Genomic DNA, 19,705 nt, shown 5'->3' with positions numbered 1-19,705 from the left:
TTTCACCGTTATTTGCACGCCATCTGTCAATACTCGCCTGCACGGTGGATGCAGGGACAGCATTTCGCGTTGCTTTTGTACGTTTTGTGCTGAACTCGCGGCGTTACCGAGCGCCCGAGCGGCCCGCGCAGGGCGGGCTGAGGGCGCGAAGGCGGCAGGCGGCTCCTCAGCGGCGGCGGCCGCGGCCCAGCCCCTGCCAGCCCGGCCCCGCTCGGGAGCCGCCGGTTCGGCCGCAGTCCCGCAAAGGGGGCGTCGGGCGGGGGGCTCCTCACACAAGACGGGGGAGCGGGCTCCGCGCTCCGCCGCGGCGGGGCCGGGGGAGAGGCGGGGCCGCCCGCCGCCGGGAGGGGGCGCTGCGGGCCCCCCTGCGCGCGGTGGCACGTTCCGCGCCCCTCCGGCGCCGGCCCGATGGACTCGCCCGCCCCGCCCCGCCGCGCCCCGCCTCTCCCGCGCGCTGATAGCCACGCCCCCGGCCGGCTGGTTGCTACGGCGCGGCGATGACGCCCTCAGCGCACGCCGGAAGTGCTTCCCTCCGCCGGAAGTGTGTAGCCTGTGGGAGAAGCGGAGCCGGAAGCGTAGCGCTGCGGGGAGCGAGATGGGGTGCGATGGTGGCACCATCCCCAAGCGGCATGAGCTGGTGAAGGGGCCCCGCAAAGTCGAGAAGGTTGGAGGGGGCTGCGTGGGGGCGGCGGCGGGGAGCGCGGCCGGGGGCTGCCGGGCCGGCTCGGCTCGGCTCTGTGAGCCTGGGCCGCGGGCCCGCGGCGCGGGGGCAGAGCGGCCCCACGGAGGCCGGGTCGGCGCTGCCCGCCCCGCAGGGAGCCGGGCGCGGCACTGCGGGTGCTGGCAGCGTGGGGGAGAGCGCCCAGCTGCGCGGCACTCGGCCGGCCTGCGGCTGCCGCCTCAGGGCGACTGCACCAGCCGCGGTAGTGGCAGCTACGGTGGAGACCCCCTTGCCTTCTGGACACGTCCTTTTGGGCGTTCTGCGGAACGCGCGGGGCTTAGGGGCCTCCTTCATCTAGGGGCACGGCATCTTCTGGTAACGCTTTTGGTAGGTTGTTTAATAACGTGACCAGACCATTGGTGATGTTGAACGTGGCCATCTCCGCGTTCCATCAGCTTGCATTCCGAATGTTGCTTGGGCTCCCTTTTTTAGGATGTTTTAGGGTAATGGATATACAGTGGCATCACATGTGTGGATAGGTGGACGAAGATTGGGGAAAATCTCACAGCGAGTGGCAGAAAACTTGGGCAAATTACACTTGCTGATACAAAATAGGTAAATAAAATCCATTTCCTCCCCAAACCTGACTATTAGAGTAGCTGTGAACCTCAGCCTTTCTTTTATGGCCTCACATGTCATAAAATTATTTTTTTTAGACTGGAGCTTCAGGTAGCATCCTGACACCCCCGGATTTGCTTTTGTTGTTATCTTGTTCCTTACAGGGAGTGGGACTGGTAGTTAACCCAAGCAGGGATGAGATGTAGAACTAGAGAGAAGAGCGTAGTGGAGAACATGTGAAGAACAAAAAAGAATAAAGAGGGAAGGGGACGGGTGGAAGCGGCAAAAAATAAGAAAACTGGGTTAGAGTTAGGAAGACAGGTCCCAAGTCCCAGGATGCAGAAACATGCTCAATAGATAGAGGCAGACCCTTGAAACTGCTCATGAATTTTGCTAAAAGGTTTTGCTGAAGTTATTTTACGGAATAGCTTTGAATGCAGAAAGTAGGTTTGGTAAGATACCTGGGAATTTGATTAATGATTCAAGTGTTACTTGATTTTATGTTTAAATAATTTGCAAATATAAAAGCTGTTTTAAAATAATGAGTATTTTTGTTCTTCAGGTTGACAAAAATGCTGAATTGGTGGCAAGATGGTATTACTGTGCTCTGAGTCAAGAGAAGTTATGTCGGCCAATTGTAGCCTGTGAGCTAGGCAGGTATGAATGTTTCCATAAAGACTGCTACATTAAAAGGTAATAATTTATAAATAAAGGAATGTTATGAGAATCATCTGTGACTACTAAAAATGTTATGTTACAGGTTGTATAATAAAGATGCCATCATTGAATTTTTGTTGGACAAGTCAGCTGATAAGACTCCTATGGAAGCTGCATCACATATCAAGAGCATTAAGGTAAGCAGGTTGTGCCTCATGTTAAAGAGTGCCATGAAAGTTAAAACGTGCTACAAAACTTCAGTTTGCTTCTGTTCTCGCTATATACTAAAAGTGTTAAAAATAGCAAACCACAATGAAAAAAGTCTTAGGGAATGTTATCATGGCTCAAAAATCATTAGTAAACAGCTGAAGGCTTGCGTTTCTATTTTTCAGAATGTAACAGAACTAAACCTTGCAGATAATCCAGCTTGGAGTGGTGATAAAGAGAGTATTAAAGGTGACAAATATGATGACATCCAGTCTGCACGCTTTATTTGCCCTGTGGTGGGATTGGAAATGAATGGAAGACATAGGTCAGTGAGTTTCTGAATTCTGTTTTTAGAAGTGAGTACTATGCTAAACTGAATATAGAGCAGATAAAAACGTTTGAATCGGTAATGTTGCAACTCATGTACTTACTCAAGCCTTTGTGGGAAATATTTGTCCTCCTTTCAGAAGGAGGGAGTTCAGGAGACGACTAAGTGTCCTTTCATTTCATGTTCAAGAGGAAAGATAAAAAGTTAACCCTTTCCCAAATGAATTTATATGTATAATAAAGGAATAGAGGGCAATGTTCAGAGAGAAAAAGTGACTAAAAGTTGTTTGGGGACTAAACCACAGGAGACTGGTATGGGCAAGCATCAAGCAATTCTGCCTCTCTCTCTGTTAGAATCATAGAATGGTTTGGGTTGGAAAGGACCTTAAAGATCATCTAGTTCCAACCTCTCAGCCTGTCTTCGCAGCAGAGGTGCTCCAGCCCTCTGAACATCTTCATGGCCCTCCTCTGGACTCGTTCCATGGTCCTTGTCCATGTCCTTCTTACGTTGGGGGCTCCAGAGCTGGATGCAGTACTCCAGGTGAGGTCTTACCAGAGCAGAGTAGAGGGGGAGAATCATCTCCCTCGACCTGCTGGCCACGCTGCTTTTGATGCAGCCCAGGATACGGTTGGCTTTCTGGGCTGCAAGCGCACATTGCCAGGTCATGTTGAGCTTCTCATCAACCAACACCCCAAGCCCTTCTCCTCAGGGCTGCTCTCATTCCCTTCATCCCCCAGCCTGCATTTGTGCTTGGGATTGCCCTGAGCCATGTGCAGGACCTTGCACTTGGCCTTGCTGAACTTCATGAGGTTCGCACGGGCCCACCTCTCAAGCCTGTCAAGGTCCCTCTGGATGGCATCCCTTCCCTCCAGCGTGTCAACCACACCACATAGCTTGGTGTCGTCGGCAAACTTGCTGAGGGTGCACCCAATCCCACTGTTCCATGTTGCCGACAAAGATGTTAAACAGTGCCAGTCCCAATACCGACCCCTGAGGAACGCCACTCGTCACTGGTCTCCACTTCGACATTGAGCCGTTGACCGCAACTCTTCGAGTGTGACCATCCAGCCAGTTCCTTATCCACTGAGTGGTCCATCCGTCAAATCCATGTCTCTCCAATTTAGGGACAAGGATGTCATGCAGGACAGTGTCCGATGCTTTGCACAAGTCCAGGTAGATGATGTCAGGTGCTCTTCCGTTATCCACCCATGCTGTAACCCCATTGTAGAAGGCCACCAAATTTGTCAGGCACGATTTGCCCTTAGTGAAGCCATGTTGGTTGTCACCAATCACCTCCTTATTTTCTATATGCCTTAGCATAGTTTCCAGGAGGATCTGCTCCATGATGGTGCTGGGCACAGAGGTGAGACTGACTGGCCTGTAGTTCCCCAGGTCTTCCTTTTCTCCCTTTTTAAAAAAGGGGGTCATGTTTCCCCTTTTCCAGTCAGTGGGAACTTCACTGGCCTGCCACGACTTCTCAAATATGATGGATAGTGGCTTAGCAACTTCATCCACCATTTCCCTCAGGACCTGCGGATGCATCTCATCAGGTCCCATGGACTTGTGCACCTTCATGTTGCTTGGATGGTCTTGAACCTGATCTCCTACAGTGGGCAGTTCATTCTCCCAGTCCCTGCCTTTGCTTTCTGCTACTTGGGTGCTGTGGCTTGAACGCATGCCAGTGAAGATTGAGGCAAAAAGGTCATTGAGCCTTCTTAATACCCCAGGTAACCAGGTCTCCTGTTTCCTTCCAGAGAGGGTCCACGTTTTCCCTAGTCTTCCTTTTATTACCCATGTACCTATAGAAACTTTTCTTGTTGCCCTTGACATTCCTGGCCAGATTTAATTCTGTCAGGGCTTTAGCTTTCCTAACCTGATCCGTGGCTGCTCAGACAATTTCTCTGTATTCCTCCCAGGCTACCTGTCCTTGCTTCTACCCTCTGTAGGCTTCCTTTTTGTGTTTGAGTTTCTCCAGGAGCTCCTTGTTCATCCATGCAGGTCTCCTGGCATTTTTGCCTGACTTCTTCTTTGTTGGGATGCATCACTCCTGAGCCTGGAGGAGGTGATCCTTGAACATTAACCAGCTTTCTTGGGTCCCTCTTCCCTCCAGGCTTTATCCCGTGGTACTCTACCAAGCAGATCCCTGAAGAAGCCAGTCTGTTCTCCTGAAGTCCAGGGTAGTGAGCTTCCTGTGAGCCCTCCTCAGTGCCCTAAGGATCTTGAACTCCACCATTTCATGGTCACTGCAGCCAACGCTGCCCTTGAGCTTCACATTCCTCACCAGCCCCTCCTTGTTGGTGAGAACAAGGTCCAACATAGCACCTCTCCTTGTTGGCTCCTCTGTCAACTTGGAGAAGGAATTTATCATCAACGCATTCCAAGAACCTCCCAGATTGCTTATGCCCTGCTGTGTTGTCCCTCCAACAGATACTGGGGTGGTTGAAGTCCCCCGTGACAACCAGGGCTTGTGAACGTGAGGCTGCTCCTATCTGTCTATAGAGGGCCTCATCCACTTGGTCTTCCTGGTTGGGTGGCCTGTAGCAGACCTCCTCTATAATGTCACGTGTCCCTGCCCTCCCCTTAATCCTGACCCATAAACGCTCAGTTGGCTCCTTCACCCATCCCCAGGCAGAGCTCCAGCTGGTCACTGACACAGAGGGCAACACTCCCTCCTCATCTCCTGTGCCCGTCCTTCCTAAAGAGCCTGTGTCCTTCCATTGCAACACTCCAGTCATAGGAGCCATCCCACCATGCCTCCATGATGCCAGTAAGATCATGGCCCTGCAGGCGTGCGCATGTCTCTAACTCCTCTTGTTTATTCCCCATGCTGCGTGTGTTTGCGTAGAGGCATTTAAGTTGGGCCCCTGCTGAAGCTGACTTACTGGCTGGAGTGGGTGGAATTCCTTTGTGCTGTTCTTCAGGTGCTCTCCTGCTGATCTGTGATCCTTCTCCAGGCTCTGGGCAGCTATTGCTGGCACTGGCATCAAACTGGTAGGAGTGGGATGGATTGAGGTTCCCCTCCCCCAGCAACTTTAGTTTAAAGCCCTCTTCACCAGCTTGGCAAGGCTATGAAGTTAGGATCAGAATGGAGATGGAGTGTATCTCTATTCTAATCCTGCAATAGCCTATATTTTTTATTGGGCTGAAGAAGGACATTTCTTTGCATCCAGGTTTGGGCAAATTAGCAGTTTCTTTTTCTGTGCGTGTTAACCCTGATGAGTGAGAAGAGGCTGGGTTCACAGCTTTGATAGTTGAGAAGTATTTCTTCCTCCAGAGAGTGATTAGCCAAGAGATATTCAGGTGGAAGTAAACAGAGAACCTGAAAAGTAAACCCATTTTTACCAGAGCCACCTTAGTATTTTTTTATTCAGTTGAGGGTGATAGAGAGGAAAAGATTAATGGTAGTTCTCAGGAAAGATCACATGAATCGTGTGTAATTCTTGCAAGACTCTGTGAAGCAATCTTCCATGTGGACAGGAGACACATGGGAGAACAGACCCTGGCTAGGGTCGTTGTGACAGCGTTGCTGGAGGGCTTGAGTCAGAGTAAGTGAAACCAATAAGCTTGGTGGGAGGTGGAACCATTCAAACGGTATAACTTTGTAGTAAAATAGATTGTGGGGATGATTCCAGAGAAGCCTGTAGCAAATGTGCAAAAACATCTCAAGAGCATCTGTTTTGCTAAGATGAGACATTTTCATAAACCTATGCTGAATTATACCGAGAATGAAACAACAAAATACTTGTTGTGGTTTAATGTACCCAATATTTTTCATTCAATTCGTACATTGTGCAAATTAGTAAGTACCTAATTAAGGTGCTGATACCTTGATTAGCTGCAAGGCTGTGTAAAAAGTTAGCTGTGTCCTGCTAGCCCATTGCAGTATTGTTTCTGTGTTAAATCAGCACTGCAGATATATCTTTTACGCACAGGGTTTCTTAAAAATGGTTCTGTGTCTTGTCTTCTTTTCTTTGAAGGTTTTGCTTCTTGAGAAACTGTGGCTGTGTGTTCTCTGAACGTGCTCTCAAAGAAATTAAATCAGAAGTTTGTCACAAGGTGAGTTTTTCTTCAGCTTTAGTAGCAGTGGGGTCATATATGACCCCCCACAGATAGACAGATATAAACGTGTGTGTGTATATACAATTGCATTCACATCCGCTATTCTAAAGTGGGTTTTTTATCTGAATATGCAAATTGAAATGGAGCTTGTAAAAGTTCTGTTTTATGATGGCCTGAAGGAATTCTGTATGGCCTTTTTTAATAAAAATGTGTTTCTAAGTAGTTGTTAAAAATTAATGGTTTTGTTCTTATAGTTTGGTTTTGCAACAACTACTTCAGAAATCTCATTTTTTCAAATGTTTGGTTAGAATTTCAGTTTTAAAAATGGTGATTAGTTTGGGGTGTTTGTTTTGGTTTGGGTTTTTTCCTGAATGCATGTGGTTTGTGTTTATCAGTGTCTGCTCTATGTGTTTAAACTGATTACATTTTCAGGTTTTGTTTTGATCCCTGTATTTTTAAAGGACATCTGCCGTTGTCTTTTTTTGGGCAACTCTTCATAGAATTTTCAGCAATTACATGGATTATTGTAGAAAATACTGACTGCATTTCATTTTACGGTGCTGGTTCGATCTCATTACATAGGTTTCTTTGTAGCTAGGGACAATGATAAAAGTTGCAAATACTCTGTTTCTTCGTATCACTACTTTTATTATCAGTGAGATTTGTGGTGATAGTTGCCACATTTAGTCAGAGTTATTTTTCAGCAAACACCCTGATGTTTGATAACGCATACAGTGTATTTTTATTAAGCAAGACCTGTGAAGGAAAAACTTTCTTGGTAAGTTGTTGCAGGTGATGTGGAATATCGTTAGTTAGGTTTAGCCTCATATTGCTGCATTCAGTGCTAATTTTGTTCCGTAGAATACTGGTTTGGGCCTAATGGCTCTGCTTTCCTGTTGGCAGATACTAATTTATTTTTAATGAGGTTTTCTGTCTGCATCTAAATTTTCATTGATAGATGGATGTAACTTGATTATTAAGTGAAGGAATGAGATGTTTTGTCCATGGTTTGGCCAGTCTGATAATCTTATAAAAACTAAATGAATCCCACATGTTTTCTGGATTTTTTTAATAATCAGTATTTATCATAGCCTCATATTTGCATGTGACTGTTTTCACATACACCTGAATTCTTCACAATATTCAGAAGGATGCTTCCAGGAATAATGAAGTGGATATAATATAATCTAGTCTGTCATCTTTTCATTATTGGATTTTGGTGTACAAAGACAATGGTAACCAGCAGGGAGAACATGTTTTAGTCTGTGTTTCCTTTGATTAAGGTTGAACAGTGATTTAGTAGATTTTGGGTATATACTGATAATGTTCTAGTTCTGTATTCAGAATCAAGAAGGGACAAGAACTTTTCTAAATAGCATCATGGGGAGCTGGTTGCCATGGTTTCTAGTAGCCAGCAGTTTGTTTATATCCAAGGTGTTAATTAGCAGCATTTCCTCAGCACGTTCTGTCTTTATGCAGCAATGGGGCATAGAGTAAAATGAACCAGGACTAAAGAAGAAGGAAAAAAAAAAAAAAGATGAAGTGTTGTGTATTGTACATACACTAGGATTAGGAATAGTTTATTAACAAATAGAATCTTCTTCTGGTACATGTTCTTTCAAAATGCAAAAACTTTCTGAAGTGCAGAATGTTTTAATGTTGTAGATTTCCATACCTATGTTTCTACTGGTGCTAACTGCTGTATCATAAGAATGACAATATGGTTTTTTTCAACCAAAATCCAACCTATGGGATCCGTGTGGGCTGCAGCATTTTCTTTCATGGCCTTGCCACCGTCTGTCTGCCGGTATGTGCCCAGGTGCCCGGCCCTGCGTGACCCTGCCACGTCTGTCTGCGCGGAGGCATTGCTGTGTGACTTCAGAGAGTAGTTCAGAAAGAATAATCCTGTATTTGCTTGTTTACACTCTGTAGCCAGTCTTTCTTTTCAGCTAGCAGAATCTGTGTTTTCACTTCGTCCCAGGGGACAAGGTTTATAGCATGGATATAAACTGGGGAAGTGTCAGTCTAGGAGCTGTGTGGCAGCTCTCTTCCCCACTATGAAATTCAAGAAAGCTCTTTCAAAACAAGCTATTCTTGTGCATTAATCTCACCTACGAGCCTACAAAGCAGTATTGATAGTCTGCTAAATTGTAAACAGCAACGGTTTCCCAAAGGACTTTGTCGAACAGATGCTGTAATCATGCAGTAAAAACACTCACCAGGGAATACAGATATCCAGCAGCCCGAAAAACAGTTCTGCAGTCCTCACCTTCATACTCATGTACTTTAAACTAGATCATCTGAACTAGGTAATGAACATATATTTACATGCTACAAGTTGTATATTGCAAAATGTTGTGCTTCATGAAACTGTACAAAATTGCTTTCCTGTGCTCAGAGCAGAGGGTTGCTTCCTTTCCAGGCCTTCTGGCTTGGCTCATGGGAATGCTTACCACTTTGTGGGAAGTCCCACAGACAGTTGTCTCACTGCTCAGTTTTCTTCTCAGTTTTTTCTCTGGCAGCTCCTACAAGAAATAGAGCGACCTGTTTGCCCAGTGATATGCAGATCACAAAATAAGTGTTTAGGAAAAAAATTGAATGCATGTGCAGATTTGTCTAATTCAAGGAAATGAAAAACCCCAAGATGAAGAATTCAGCATTCCTCAGTTTATCTCAACAGTATTTGCTGTAGTACTTGATTTGAAAGCCTTTATGGAGTCTAGGTACAGGGAGGATGAAGCAGTCTTTCTGCCAGAGTTCTCTTTCAAAAAAACATGTTTTGCCTTAATAGAAACTTTACGTGAAGAGCTGACAATATTAAATACATGTATTTATCTGCTTTTACTGGAATTGTTAACAGAACTGTATTGGTACTAGGGAAAGGCACAAGAATGTGAGAGGAAACTGTCATGGATGGAGGACTTTTAGTGAGGCAACTGTAATTAATGTGTGAGAACTTTTTCTGAGTGAATTACCTCTGTTGTGAAGCAAGAAAGACAAGTTTACTTCCATCTTAAGTAGCAGTATACTGAAAGATTAAAGTTAAAAAATAACATTAAAATGTGAAAACTCTAAGGCAAACAAACAGTCAGACACTGTAGCAGTGTTGGGGGAGAGAGAGGTTGTCTCTTACTGCCTGAATAGTAAATGCTTTGAACTGTCTTGCCAAAATATAAAACCCCCTGGCCAAAAATTTTTTGAAAGAGCAATGAGAATTTTTTTAGTGGTGGTTTATGTTGGAGAGCAAGCTTGATAGATCAAGTGCTTGGGACAAATTTTGAAGCTTCTAACTATTTAGACTGAAAAGAGTTGAAAAAGAGCTTTTTCTAAAACAGAGCAACTTATGAATAAAAATGAAATTTATAATACCTTTTTACACTGAATTGTATTTTGTTTGAGCCATATTTTTGAGGTTTTGTACAGTAAGAAGAGAAAATTTAAACTATCAGTTCTAAGTCACATACTAAAATGTGCAGGATAGGACTTTCAGTCAGCAGGAAGGAAAACAACTTTGCTTCCAGATAACGGAGTTTGGTGATGCGTGTTCTGTAGCAGAAGCCCTGAAGATCAGGGTGCCTCCTGCTTCCTGTTCTTCAGGAAGAATTGTATGTGTCATAGAAATTGTCAGTTTAAAATTTGCACTTTTGAATAGGATGTTCTCACCGATTGTTGTGTTTAATTCTCCAACAGACTACTGAAATTGAAAGAACAAGCAAGACTGTTTCTACGTGCTCTTTGTATTTGATGGGATCTTGTAGATTGTAAATTAGTGCTTATCTCTGGTGGTCTGTAGATTTTGGTGGGGCCCAGTGTGATTAAATGTTTTGGAACTTGTGTTCTAACTGGCTTCCTGATTCTTGCATGGGCCATCTTTGGTGCCTGCTTGTTTGGAAGTCTGCTATTTGACCAAAATTATGGTTTTAGAAATGATGCAATAAAAGAATTACCTAGCGGTGTATAGTATCTATTTAACCTTGCTTTTGGGGGGTTGAAAAAGGCACCATTACCAATTTTTGATGTTGACTCTTGTCAAAGAAGTTATTATTGGTGTAATAGGATGCTAGAGGGAGTTTGGAGACAGGATAGTGGTTATTGAATCTCTGGTGGAAGTCCTTCTGGGAGTTCAGGTAGTCACTCTGGAAGTTAAGGACAAGATTAAATTTTAAAATGTAGTTTCTTGTATCGCTTTAAAATTTATTTTGGAACTGTTTTCAGAGTCAACAGACTCTGATACACACTTGAAATAGTACCCTAACTATTAAAGTCTGTGCCATATAAAACACTTAGTCAAATGTTTAACTTAGATATAGAGCTATTGAACATGTGCCTCAGGCTTTGTGAAACAGAAATTATGCATACGTCGTTCAGATACAGAGTTAATGCATGTGCAGTATGTTATAGAGCATAGTGTTTCCTTGAACAAGGTCAGGTTGACACTATATGCTCTTAGAACAGTCACCAAAAGTTAGTAAACATTGGTTGCTGAAATCTGAAAGTTGTGATCGATCTACTCATAACACAATAATGCATACAGAACTTAATGAACGCTTTTTATGTATGTTAAATGCTCTCAGCTTTCATAGTTTTATTATTTAATTTTTTAACTGTTGTTAGAAGTAAAAAATGTTTCAAGAGTATAATGTGGTTATGGTCACTCAGAATAATGTGTAAAATACTGTTTCTTCATGATTGAGAAATGGGGTGGTTTAATTATGATTTTCTGGGGGGTTTATATATGTAAAGTTTTGTTTAAAATAGAAGATCCTTTAAGGAAGGAGGATAACACTCCAATGATTTTCCTGGATTGACATAGGTGAAGTCATACCTAAATTATATTTTAAGAGGGTTTTTTGTGCAGATTTTTTTTTTTTTTTGCCCCAGTTTGACTGGCTCAGTTTCTGCAAACCAAGCCCATGTTATATATCACCTTGCTATTGAATTTATCCTTTTAATTCAGTTCAGAAGTGAGAGAACAATTGTTTTGTGCGATGGTGACGAAAGGTGAAAGCTTGATACTGGATTTGCTGCAACGGTGGTAACAAGGAACGTTCCGTTCACATTTTAAAAAAATAACATGGAGTAGATAAATGCTGGCAGTGCCCTACAGTGGATTGGGTGTGGTTTGGAGAAATTAACTATGAATATTGTTATGATGAATACATGCCAGAGACCCATTAGCTTCAGTAATGGTTTTCAGGGAGTCTGAACAAGCTCAGTGTGAACATGCTGCATGGATTTCCACCCCACCCCCCTTTATTTCCCTCCATGAAAAAGCATCTCCAGCAATATTTAGCCACAAGATAAGTCCTGGGTTATACATGAAACTGAGTACAGGCCTTTGGGTTGAGTTTGTAAGTTTCTGTAAATAAATAGGGACCAGATGGTCCTTCTTGAGGTTAAAGTTCATTTGAAAGAAATTATGTTTCCAAGAAACTCGTGTGGGAAAATGAGCAGTATGGTTCCAGGAACCTGGGAATAAGTTTTTAAAACTTTCATGTTCTATTGTTGCGTCATTGGTTGATTCATTTTATTTTTTTGGAAGAATGCTTAACCTGTAAGTCAGTTTTCCTGTGAAAACTGAGTGATATTTTGGATGCATATTGAAGCTTACATCTAAATTGCTCCTAGGCATTTATTTATAATTTGTAGTTTCTAATCAAGTGAGCTTATAAGTAACAGGATGTATTTTATTAGTTCACTGCAGAGTTCATGCAAAATAATTGGGAGTTTATTTGGGTTTACTGGAATGAAACTTTAATCTGCATTCTTACCAAAATACTTTTAAAGGAGGATGAACGGTTTGAAATGACTTCCCACAATTCAGGTTTCTCCTAGTCTCTTTCCGTCAGTACCACCTAACTAAAGACCTTTGGAGACAGTGTGTAGAGGTTTAATCCCATGGAAGAGTTGTCGTATTGCATGAAAGACCACCACCTACATCCTCTCTGTTTCCTCATATTCCCCCAATCTTTTTGGTTGCACAAGTGAAAGGATTTAGGAGTCCTAAAGAGCAAAGAGCAACTCTTGCCTGGGAGAGGGCTGGATCTTTCTTTTTTTATTACTGTTCCCTGGTTTTGCCTGTGTTGTGTGTTGAAAGCCACTTCTTTACTGTAGACGAGGGAGTGCTGCATTTGGTCTGCAGAGGGTTTGGGAAATGAGATGCTTGTCCTGGTTGCTGCTAGGTGTTATCTCCAATTCCTGCAGACTGTTTCAAGGTTCAGGGAAGTTTTGTTTCCCTCAGTCAGGTACACTGGGATTGAAAGATGGCTTTTCACTCAATTTTCCTTTGTTCCCTGGCCTCAAATTTCCCATGTCTCCTTGCCCTAAACTCCTGCAGAGACTCAGAAACAGGGACGTAAAGGTAAACATGCATTGCAGGACCCCTACTGCTGTTACTGGCACACACCCCCTTTCCATTAGGAGCAAAGCCTGAGTAGTGCAAGAGTGATGTTGCCATGCTACACAGTGAAATTAGAGATGCAGCTGGCCATGGAGGAAAAAACCAACAAAATAAAACCAAAAAACAGTGAAATTAACTGTGTCTGAAACTGGTTGCCACTTCCGTATCTACAAGCTCTGAAATTTTAGCGTGAACTTCATTAATCAAAATAATCTATTTCATAAGACATACAGTAGACATGACTTTAATTAACTTGTGCTCTTCATATTTTATCTTTGTTCAGTCACTGCTTCCATTTTATTATTTTCATACCAGTTAGTCCTTTTTTTTGGCTGCGGACATGAGGAATGTGTATTTTTCCAGTTAAATACGTCACTTAAAGGATTATGAACTTCCCCCTTGTCTTCAGTAAGTTATAGATTTAGACATGTCGTTTTCTTTGAGAATTAACCCATCAGCAGTTGTTGCTTTTTATCTTACAGTAATAAATAAAAAATGTTTATTTCACTGGCAGACTGGTACTACAGTATTGTGTTTACCTTCATGCTGTAATAAACAGAGCAAAGTCCATGGCTAAAAATGTTAATGGTTTCTGTCAATATTTTGAACGCTTGTTTAGATGTTGGTTAAGCTCAAACATTCAGCTTCATGTTGAAGTAGTTCTCTTCCTGAAAACGCCAGTGATCTTCAATAGGGACTTCTGCCTGTTGCAGTACTTTAAGCCTGTAGCGTCTCTCCAGGCAGTCCATAACAAGCGGATACGTTGCAGGCTCAAATTTGTTGGCAAACAGATGAGGTGACTCAATAATCCACTGCAAATCCCCTAGTCCGTAGACACAGATGTCTCTGATGTAATGACCTGCAAAGACAAATTGAAGGTATCTGAAAGCAACAGAAAGCTGAACAGAATCATTTTAAAAAACAGTTTCGCTCTATGGAGTTACTAACAAAAATGACCTTTTGATTTCACATAGAGCATCATTGAAATATATCCGGAGGATAATGCTAGATTTTAAACATAAAGGTGAAGGTTTGGTTTTCTATTTTACACAAAGGGATACATGTTACCTCCAGCTGCTTCACCGACATGTTGCTCTGCTTAATACTGTGTCTTGTAGTTGGGCATGCTGAAGTTCTGATCTCCTATTTCTATTTGGATACCTGTTTAATCATGCAGTACTTTACTGTGCTGAGTTTATACAGTTATGTATTTTAATTTTTTTTGCATTCTTTCCATATGGTCAGCACTATTCTCCGTTTTGATTATTGTTCAAATTGAAGAGATTTAACCCAATGTTGATGACAGTATCTGACAAACACACTTGTCAAGTAAACCCCCTACTCTTCACTGAAAACTGATCGGTCAAGTTAATGCATTGGTAATTAGAGGTCGAAAGAATGGTTGTCAGTATATGAATGCTGTGATGATCTTTGCAAGAATATATGAGAAGCTGTTTAGATTGGATACACTGGAGTAATTTAGCAGCGTGGCTTGCTATTTTATTTGATACTTCCAAAACAAAATATGTATGACCACTGTGGCACATTTAATAGCTAGTTTAAAGCATAATACATAATTTGCAATGAACGCTAGTCAGTGAATGAAATTTGAGTTCATGATCAAAATTCATGTTACCTTTGCATCCTTTGTGTGTAGTTCCTTCTTGATCTTTCCATTTAATGGCTCGTATGTTTCCTTCCCAGTCTGCATTGGGTGTAGCCCCTGGAGCATCTTTAAAATCATAAGGTTCTGATAAGATTTCTTTCTACTCATTACAGGGAAAATTTTCACTGCTGAAGATCTTTTAAATGTAGCCACGTTAAGTATTTATTTACAGATATTTACATCAGAACAGACATGACTCTCAGTTTTATTGTTTATTTTTTTTATTCCTTGAGAGCATGAGCTTTTACACTGAAAAAAACTTACTTTTTTTAATCAACATTTTTCTAGCCTTGTAGCTAATGGTCTACACCCTAAGTAGTACTTTTCTGGAAACAAGCTTTGTTTCTCAGCTATCAGGAGATGTGACTGTTTGAAAGGGCAGCATCAGGGCTGAAGAAATAACCATATTTATGCAATGTAACTCCATTAAGTGGTGGTGTTAAGCTCTGAATTGGAGCTTGCTAGCTGTCTATGTCAGAGCCCTTACAATGCTGTTGGTCCAGGGGTTATTCATAGTAGAAATAGCATATGTCTTACCAGTTAAACGATTCAGTGTGACCCAGTAGTGTTCATCCGGGCTGTACGTGTCTCTTGACCATTCAAGCAGACTTTTTGCACGTGCATCAGTCAGTGTAAACTCCACAAATTCTTTAGTTAGTATGTAATAGGCACTACCAAAATATATTGTCAAATTATAAGGAGGTCTAGCTTTTATAGTCTTTGTTGGATACACGTATGACGTCCCAGAATGTATATATTCTCTGTAACTAACATTTGTCCTGTGTTTCATATGAAGTGGTTGGACTACCCCGGGGGTCATATTTTTACCATTCCATTTACTTTTGATGTATTGTATAATGTCTTTGTTTGTTTTAATGGGATAATCTTGACCACACAGATTAATAACGTAATTCCACTGAATTTTGGAATGAACTAGATCTCTCATGCAATTAATATCAGCTTGTAACCTTGAAAATCCTCCATAAACAACACTTTCTCTTTTTGAGGAAATAAAAATATTTTCAAAGCAATTAACGATGTTTTGTACAGCAGCTTTATAATCTTTTGGTGACTTTTCATCAACATGTATGCAGTAAATATTCTGAGGCATATAAATAGCTCTTAACAGCTTTACAAACATTTCCAGCTCCTTGTGAATTGTGATAATGTATGCCAATGAGAAATTTCCTTCTTCGTCTGACAGTGGTCTTGTGATAAAATGCAGAGTCTTCAAAACCATGGAGCAGTTGCACGAAGTCTGAATGCAGCTGAGTGCTTTAGGTTGGTAGGTATTCTGACAAAAGTTTCCAATTTTACAGGCAGCAGTTTTCCCCACAAAAAGAGCTGAACAAAGTTCATCCGGGTAAAAGCCACACTCTGCTATATTTGCATTCATTTTTTGTTCATTTGGCTTTTCAGAAAGTGTATCCTTTAGGTAGATAAAAGTGCAGATGAACATACAGACAGCAATGCACGCTAAAAATCCTGATTTTGTTGCATCAAGTGGGTTCATCTTTTGTTTTTCAGATACTGTCTTCTCATCATAGTTTAATTAAGTGCTCAGATTATCTGAAAGGAAAAGTGAGATAAAGAGAGGGAGAGAACCTTTCTGACTTTTGTTTTTAATAGAGGACGTGTTAGTGATGCATATATAAATGTTGAAATGACTCTGTTTCCAGTTACTAGGAGGGGCTGTGTGTGTACCCGTGTGCATGCTCATGCTGCAGTGTACTCAGCCACTGGAAATGGTACTTGCAGAGCCATGAAGCAGTCTTTCTAGGACAAACAAAAAAAGAACCCCAAGGCTTTTTACACTACTTGAGCAAGAGCAGGGGCTAGCCCATCGGATAGAAGTTTCTTCTACTTCGAGGCAACGTGTGTGCCAGTAGGCAAGTCCAGTGCCATAGGTTGGTGAAAGTCTAGCTCTGGAATAGGGAAGATGTATGAGCACTGTGTGCTAAGGGAGAGCTGCTGCTGAGATTTCCTTAAGGCCTGGGAAACCTTAAGTTCTGCCAGAGGACCAGAATTTAGTAAATTAAATCAGCAGAAAAATTATTAAACAAACAAAGAGACAAAAACATAATCCAGAAAATACGCTGGTTTTTATCCTTATAAAGTCAGCAAATGTTTCTAACTCCAAGAGGCTTTTTTTTTTTTTCTCTCTGACATCTTTGTATTACTGCTTGGGAAAACAGAGCATGCAGACAGCACTCACTTCTTATTTTTAGCATATGTGCATACCCTGAGATAAGCACGCTACTGCCAGTATTAGCATTCAGAGATAACTGTAATTTACATCAGTATTGGTAGACGAGTTTTTCCTTTGTGATTTTTTTTTTTTCTTATGTATACCTTGTTGAAAAGTCAGAAGAATGAGATTGTAGCAGTCCTGAATCCCACAGTAATTACACAAAGTCTTTATCCTTGAAGCATTTGGTATAGAACTTCCTAGAGAAAATTCCAGGTTTGGGGGAAGGGTCCGTCTACTGTCATTAAGCTTAACAGTTAAATTAAGAAAGATTAATGAAGAAGTTAAAGAGAACTAATTTTCTCTTATTGTATTCATTTAATCTGGTTTTAACAAAATTTGTATTTTGCCTGTAAATATTTCATGCTTTGCAGTGGTCAACATCACAATGTATTTGGGATTACACAGGAACAGAGAGCAAGCATATTTGTCTAAAGGTAGTTTCTTTATAGGAATGCTACTGTGGTTAGAAGGCTCTACATTTTCATTAAAAAGTAGTGGAAAATATTCTTCTAATGAAAACTCAGTACACATCTGTCTTAGAAGCTTGAAAATAGAGGGCATTGTAGTTAAAGTAGAAATGGTGTGTGGAATTTAAAAAGCATTAAAAATACAGAATTTCCACCAAGAGAATGGATAGTCTATAATACCACAACTTTAAAGTCTTATTAGGCTGTTGGGAAAGAATGTATTTGTCTTACTGTCCTTACTGGTATGCACTGGATTTCAAGCTGGAAGAATGCCTCTTTTCCACTTAGCATTCCAGAAAGTGGAGTTCTGTGTTAGGTGGAGAGTTCATCCGTTTTGCTTCTATGTCAGCAGTGCTCTTCAGTCTGCATTGAATGCATAGGCCAAAGAAAAACATTAGGAAATCAGGTCCCAGAAGAATATTTTTTTTCTTCACGGCTCCTAAGGGATAACGTTTACTGGGTAAACAAGCATGATGCGAGTCTTTCATCCATTGGAACGAAAGACTTCAGCAAATCAAATCCACATCAACCTTTCAATATGGTGCAGAGAGGAGGTGAAAAGGAATGCTGCTGAAAGGGGAAAGCCAGGATTTTCACAGTAAAAAATTAAATACATCGGTGCTGTAGCCTGCTACCAGCTGACTACCAGAGCAGAGAATAGATTTGCCTAAGGGCCGTTATGTGCCCAGTAGCAGAAGTTAGGGAGTGTCTGGTAGGGAAGCACTGGTTTTTGTGGACCTGGAGTCAGAAAAAGTGTTTTGTTCTGAGTGAATAATTACAGGAGGAGCATTGAGGTTGCTCTGAATTAGTGAATGTGATGTGGTCTCTATGGTACGTTCCAGGGAAGGTTCATTCTGGCTATAAGAATCACACTGAAGACACTGGGCAGTTACAGAAATATTTGGGACTTTATATCTGCGTACAGTATGAACATCTGTACAGAATGAGCGCACTCATCAGTTTTGTTTTGTTTGGGTTTTTTTTCCCATTAAATACATATTTGTGGACAGGTTGCAAAGGATAGTTCCCTAGGGAACCAAGCTATAATCTGTTCGTTTCATACACTTAAGTTTTTATTATCCTTCAAATAATAGCTTCCAGGGATGTTTCACATTGTTAAGTGTTTACTATGGATTTTTCCTATTGAACTGCATGGTATCTAGAAGCTATATTTTATATGGCAGCATGAAAGTACACAAACACCCCATTATCAGGTAAGAAGAAACAATTCCTTCCCCAGTGTTAACATGTTTCTGGGGAATGACTAAATGATGAAGCCTTGCCTACAAGAACAGAATTTGACAACTTCCAGCTTCAGGGTATGTTATAGAATGAAAGCATTGGCTTTCTGCTAGTATTTTGCTAGATTTAGAGCTAGAATTGCAGCTGTTAGTCCCATCACATATGAAATTTGCCACATAGAAGAATCCTCTAGCCCCTATGCTATTTTCTGCTGTCAAGGACTACGCTATCATATTTCTTCCCGCCCCTGAAGAGCAAGGTACCGTACTGTTGAGAAGACCCACGGTTCAGGCATAACCTACTATATGCCTATCTTGCCTTTTAATGTTTTTATGCAAGAGTGCCATTATAGGTATTTATTGTTATCAGAATGTCTCTCTGAAACTCAACCTTTTCTATGTTATGGATAGGTTTTCTGAATCTGGAGGATAAATTTGTCTTAATTTTTAACAGTGCTGAGAGTAGTGTTTGATGTTCTTCAACCTGTTTGTAGGTTTTGTGGCTGCTTTTACGGATATTACTTAACAGAAAATTGTTGTTGTAAGCCTAAGCTCCATCTCAATTAAAAATGGGTACTCTAGAGAAAAGTGGAATTATGTTCATGCCTGAAAATAAGCCTGTGAAATACCATCTCAGTTCATCAAGACCCCATTAGCTATATACTTTGTTGTGCATTTCATACTAACAAATCATTGTACAGTTCACTGTTTCTTCCTACAAGAGGATTTTGGACTGTATCACTGCACCGCTAAATATTTTACTTTGTCTGTACCCTTTGTATTTGCTTAATATTAATGTTTAGATAAACTTTAGTTTATATGACTTCATAATTCAGTGAAGCAAATTACTTAGGAATACTTCATCTTCTAATAAAATGGTTAAAAGGTATTAACTCCTTATTTCCAAATGTTTTTATGTTGTTTTTTGTCCGAAAGGTGTTTATGCAGGCATTACTGCGGACATTTTATAAGCAAGTGAATCCTCAGTCCTCTAAAAACTTAACGTTAAAACCAACACTTTTAACTGCTTTTTACTTTGCTTTGCTTTTTCCTTAAGCCTGTGTAAGTATGTGGAGTCTGATTCTGTGTTGTGACATGCATCAAGTAAAAGAAAAAATCTGTTCATCAAACCCAATTGATACTGCCTTAG

At 41.4% G+C, this 19,705-nt stretch overlaps 2 protein-coding genes across 3 annotated transcripts in view; one reads left to right on the top strand and one right to left on the bottom strand.

The window, feature by feature from the left end:
- Nucleotides 1-531: 531 nt before the first annotated feature.
- The window catches only part of RTF2 (replication termination factor 2), a 32,706-nt gene continuing 13,532 nt past the window's right edge, over nt 532-19,705 (top strand). For both annotated transcript variants that reach the window (XM_075721054.1, XM_075721055.1), the window contains exons 1-5: nt 532-664; nt 1,842-1,936; nt 2,040-2,133; nt 2,329-2,468; nt 6,449-6,527. In XM_075721054.1, the coding sequence (XP_075577169.1) occupies nt 596-664; nt 1,842-1,936; nt 2,040-2,133; nt 2,329-2,468; nt 6,449-6,527 (477 nt within the window). In that variant the 5' untranslated portion in view covers nt 532-595. The remainder of the gene's footprint in view (nt 665-1,841; nt 1,937-2,039; nt 2,134-2,328; nt 2,469-6,448; nt 6,528-19,705) is intronic.
- On the bottom strand, nt 13,563-16,109 carry LOC104028987 (putative beta-1,3-galactosyl-O-glycosyl-glycoprotein beta-1,6-N-acetylglucosaminyltransferase 7). The gene is made up of 3 exons (XM_009480166.2): nt 15,134-16,109; nt 14,567-14,662; nt 13,563-13,789 (listed from the first exon to the last, which is right to left on the bottom strand). Exons 1-3 carry the CDS (start codon nt 16,107-16,109, stop codon nt 13,563-13,565), a joined length of 1,299 nt encoding a protein of 432 aa, XP_009478441.1.

Source organism: Pelecanus crispus, chromosome 14, assembly GCF_030463565.1.
Source record: "Pelecanus crispus isolate bPelCri1 chromosome 14, bPelCri1.pri, whole genome shotgun sequence".
Taxonomy (NCBI): Eukaryota; Metazoa; Chordata; class Aves; order Pelecaniformes; family Pelecanidae; genus Pelecanus; species Pelecanus crispus.
Note: the sequence above shows the minus strand (reverse complement) of the source record. Positions and strands in the feature narration are given on the sequence as shown.

Excerpts from the sequence above, each read along its gene's own strand:
- LOC104028987 (XM_009480166.2), bottom strand. The coding sequence starts at position 16,109 with ATGAACCCACTTGATGCAACAAAATCAGGATTTTTAGCGTGCATTGCT. Across the intron at positions 14,663-15,133 it reads CACACTGAATCGTTTAACTG|ATGCTCCAGGGGCTACACCC; the intron begins GTAAGACATATG and ends ATGATTTTAAAG. Across the intron at positions 13,790-14,566 it reads TACACACAAAGGATGCAAAG|GTCATTACATCAGAGACATC; the intron begins GTAACATGAATT and ends TTGTCTTTGCAG.